This window comes from Montipora foliosa, chromosome 5 (genome assembly GCF_036669935.1).
Source record: "Montipora foliosa isolate CH-2021 chromosome 5, ASM3666993v2, whole genome shotgun sequence".
Taxonomy (NCBI): Eukaryota; Metazoa; Cnidaria; class Anthozoa; order Scleractinia; family Acroporidae; genus Montipora; species Montipora foliosa.
In genome coordinates this window covers 15,413,430-15,416,556 of record NC_090873.1, presented here as the reverse complement: position 1 = coordinate 15,416,556, position 3,127 = coordinate 15,413,430, and the positions used below count along the sequence as shown (strand labels likewise).

At 42.5% G+C, this 3,127-nt stretch overlaps 1 protein-coding gene across 1 annotated transcript; it reads left to right on the top strand.

The window, feature by feature from the left end:
* The first annotated feature begins 1,392 nt into the window (after window positions 1-1,392).
* On the top strand, window positions 1,393-2,343 carry LOC138002242 (uncharacterized). Its single transcript, XM_068848317.1, has one exon. It carries the CDS (start codon window positions 1,393-1,395, stop codon window positions 2,341-2,343), a length of 951 nt encoding a protein of 316 aa, XP_068704418.1.
* The last annotated feature ends 784 nt before the right edge of the window (window positions 2,344-3,127 follow it).

The following is a 3,127-nucleotide window of genomic DNA, read 5'->3' as shown; positions in this document are numbered from 1 at the left end:
TAACAGAGAGGGACGTAGGATTGAGATCTGCAGAGGATCCGCGGACCCTAGTTTCACAACCCTCGGCACTGGTTTCAGGGACAATAACAGGGGGGGATGTGCTAGTATAAAAAATGTTTTGTGTGTAGCCAGGCATGTTAAAAATATAATAAAAAGGTTGACACTGGCTAAAATATTGTGTTGGACGTTTCGGCAACTGCTGTTGCCTTCCTCAGCAGGGATGAAAAATGCAAAAATCTAACGGCGTCCCGATGGTACACGATGCATATAAATATAAAATCGCACTTCAAAAGAATATTTTAAAAAATGAAATAGACAATAAAAACGAAAGTCTCCAGAGCACTCTAAAATATTTTTACAAATTCTTTATGTTATTGTAAACGTTTGGAAGTGCTATGTGCTCGTTTATAGCGTTCGTATCTCGTAAGGAATGCCAAGCCTCCAGAATAAGTCTTTGTCGCCATGCCGATGATCTGTCAACAATTTCGACGTTCATCAAGTCTATTTGGTGATTGTAGCGCATGTGGTGTTTGGCCAACAAAGAGTTTTCATCTAATGTTGCTATGGCCTTTGAGTTCTCTTTGACGCGTGTTTTTAGCGCGCGCGATGTCTGACCGATGTAAACACAATCACAATCTTTGCATTTGATCTTATATACGATTCCTCTAGAGGCCTCCCTCTCGATTTTGTCCTTTGGTTTTTTAAGTGTATTTGAGATTGTCTTTATAGGTTTATGAGCAACCTTAATGTTGAAACCTCAAAGAACCCTTGCGATTTTCTCGGAGAATCCTTTGGCATAGGGCAAAACAACCATACCGCGCTGGTCGGAATCATTTACTTCTTGTTGTCTGTTGCGTTGGCAACCATTGTAGATGAAATTGGCAGGGTAGTTATTAGCAGTAAGGGCTTTTGCTACTCTCTTAGCTTCTCGTACAGCTTCCTCTTCGGTGGACGGGATATTCTTTGCGCGATCCATGAGGTCACAATGGGAAGCACAACGGAGAAGGAAATGTCACAAGAAGAAACTCCAGAACATCTTGCCACGTCCTCCAATGCACGAAACCAACCTCAAGGATAAGTGGGTCGTTAACATCTCTGGTAGACCGCTATCCGTAAGCGAACATTCAGCTTTAAGCCTCAACTTTAATTTTGCCATCACTCCGCAGAGTTTACCAGTGCCTCAAATTGTTTCCTCGATCGAATCTGGCATAGATCAGCTTCCTGACGCCGAAAAAGACCTCGTCAGAGCTTCAGTCACTTCTGCTATTAACAGTTGGCGCCCTCCCCCACGAAAAAACATCACTAGTGAAGAGGAAAAAAGCGCTCAAAGATCTTGCCAAAGACAAGTCTGTTACAATTTTGCCAGCCGATAAGGGCCGAGCCGTAGTCGTGATGAATACCAACGACTACACTGAGAAAGTAAACAACCTTCTAAACGATGATAAAACTTACGAGAAGATAACAGATAAAAGAAGGAACCCAACATCGAGCACCGAAAAATCCCTCAATAAACTTCTCCTACAGATTAAAGATCAGCCAGCCCCACATGACAGCGACAAAAAACAGTTGGAACCGAAGCTCTATCACAAACTTCATAGTACCGACTCCACACCGGCATCATTTTATGGCCTTTCCAAAATCCACAAAGACAACGTCCCGTTAAGACCAATTATGAGCGCCATTGGGTCTCCCACATACGAATTGTCCAAATACCTCGCCAATATCTTGTCACCACTTCAAAACAATAAGTACACAGTTAAGAACAGCGCATCTTTCCTTGAAAAGATCCGCACTATGTCAGTGGATCCCGACGAAATCCTAGTATCCTTTGACGTCGTGTCACTGTTCACTTGCATTCCTACCCATCTAGCCATGGAAGTTGTTAAAGAAAGACTCGACTTTGATAAATCACTACCTGAAAGAACAAATTTATCCATCCAGAATACCATTGCCCTTTTACAGTTCGTCCTCGACAATAACTTCTTCGTGTTCCAAGGTGACCATTTCAAACAAATTTTCAGTTGTCCGATGGGATCTCCAGTCAGCGCCATCTTAGCCAATCTCGTCATGGAATATGTAGAAGAAAAGGCCCTGTTATCGGCTCCAAACTCTCCCAAATGGTGGATCAGATACGTAGATGACAGCCATGTATGCATAAAAAGGGAACACGCGGATGAATTCCACGCACACCTCAATTCTGTCAACACTAACATCAAATTTACCATCGAGATAGAATCAGAAGGTTCTATTGCCTTTCTTCACACAAAAACAACCAGACAAGACGATGGCTCGATCACCGTGTCTGTATACAGAAAAGCTACCCACACCGACCCGCTACCTTGACTTCAAATCTCATCACCACCCCCAACATAAATACTCGGTCATACGCACCCTCATGGATCGCGCAAAGAATATCCCGTCCACCGAAGAGGAAGCTGTACGAGAAGCTAAGAGAGTAGCAAAAGCCCTTACCGCTAATAACTACCCTGCCAATTTCATCTACAATGGTCGCCAATGCAACAGACAACAAGAAGTAAATGATTCCGACCAGCGCGGTATGGTTGTTTTGCCCTATGCCAAAGGATTCTCCGAGAAAATCGCGAGGGTTCTTTGAGGTTTCAACATTAAGGTTGCTCATAAACCTATTCGGACAATCTCAAATATACTTAAAAAACCAAAGGACAAAATCGAGAGGGAGGCCTCTAGAGGAATCGTATATAAGATCAAATGCAAAGATTGTGATTGTGTTTACAGCGGTCAGACATCGCGCGCGCTAAAAACACGCGTCAAAGAGCACTCAAAGGCCATAGCAACATTAGATGAAAACTCTTTGTTGGCCAAACACCACATGCGCTACAATCACCAAATAGACTTGATGAACGTCGAAATTGTTGACAGATCATCGGCATGGCGACAAAGACTTATTCTGGAGGCTTGGCATTCCTTACGAGATACGAAGGCTATAAACGAGCACATAGCACTTCCAAACGTTTACAATAACATAAAGAATTTGTAAAAATATTTTAGAGTGCTCTGGAGACTTTCGTTTTTATTGTCTATTTCATTTTTTAAAATATTCTTTTGAAGTGCGATTTTATATTTATATGCATCGTGTACCATCGGGACA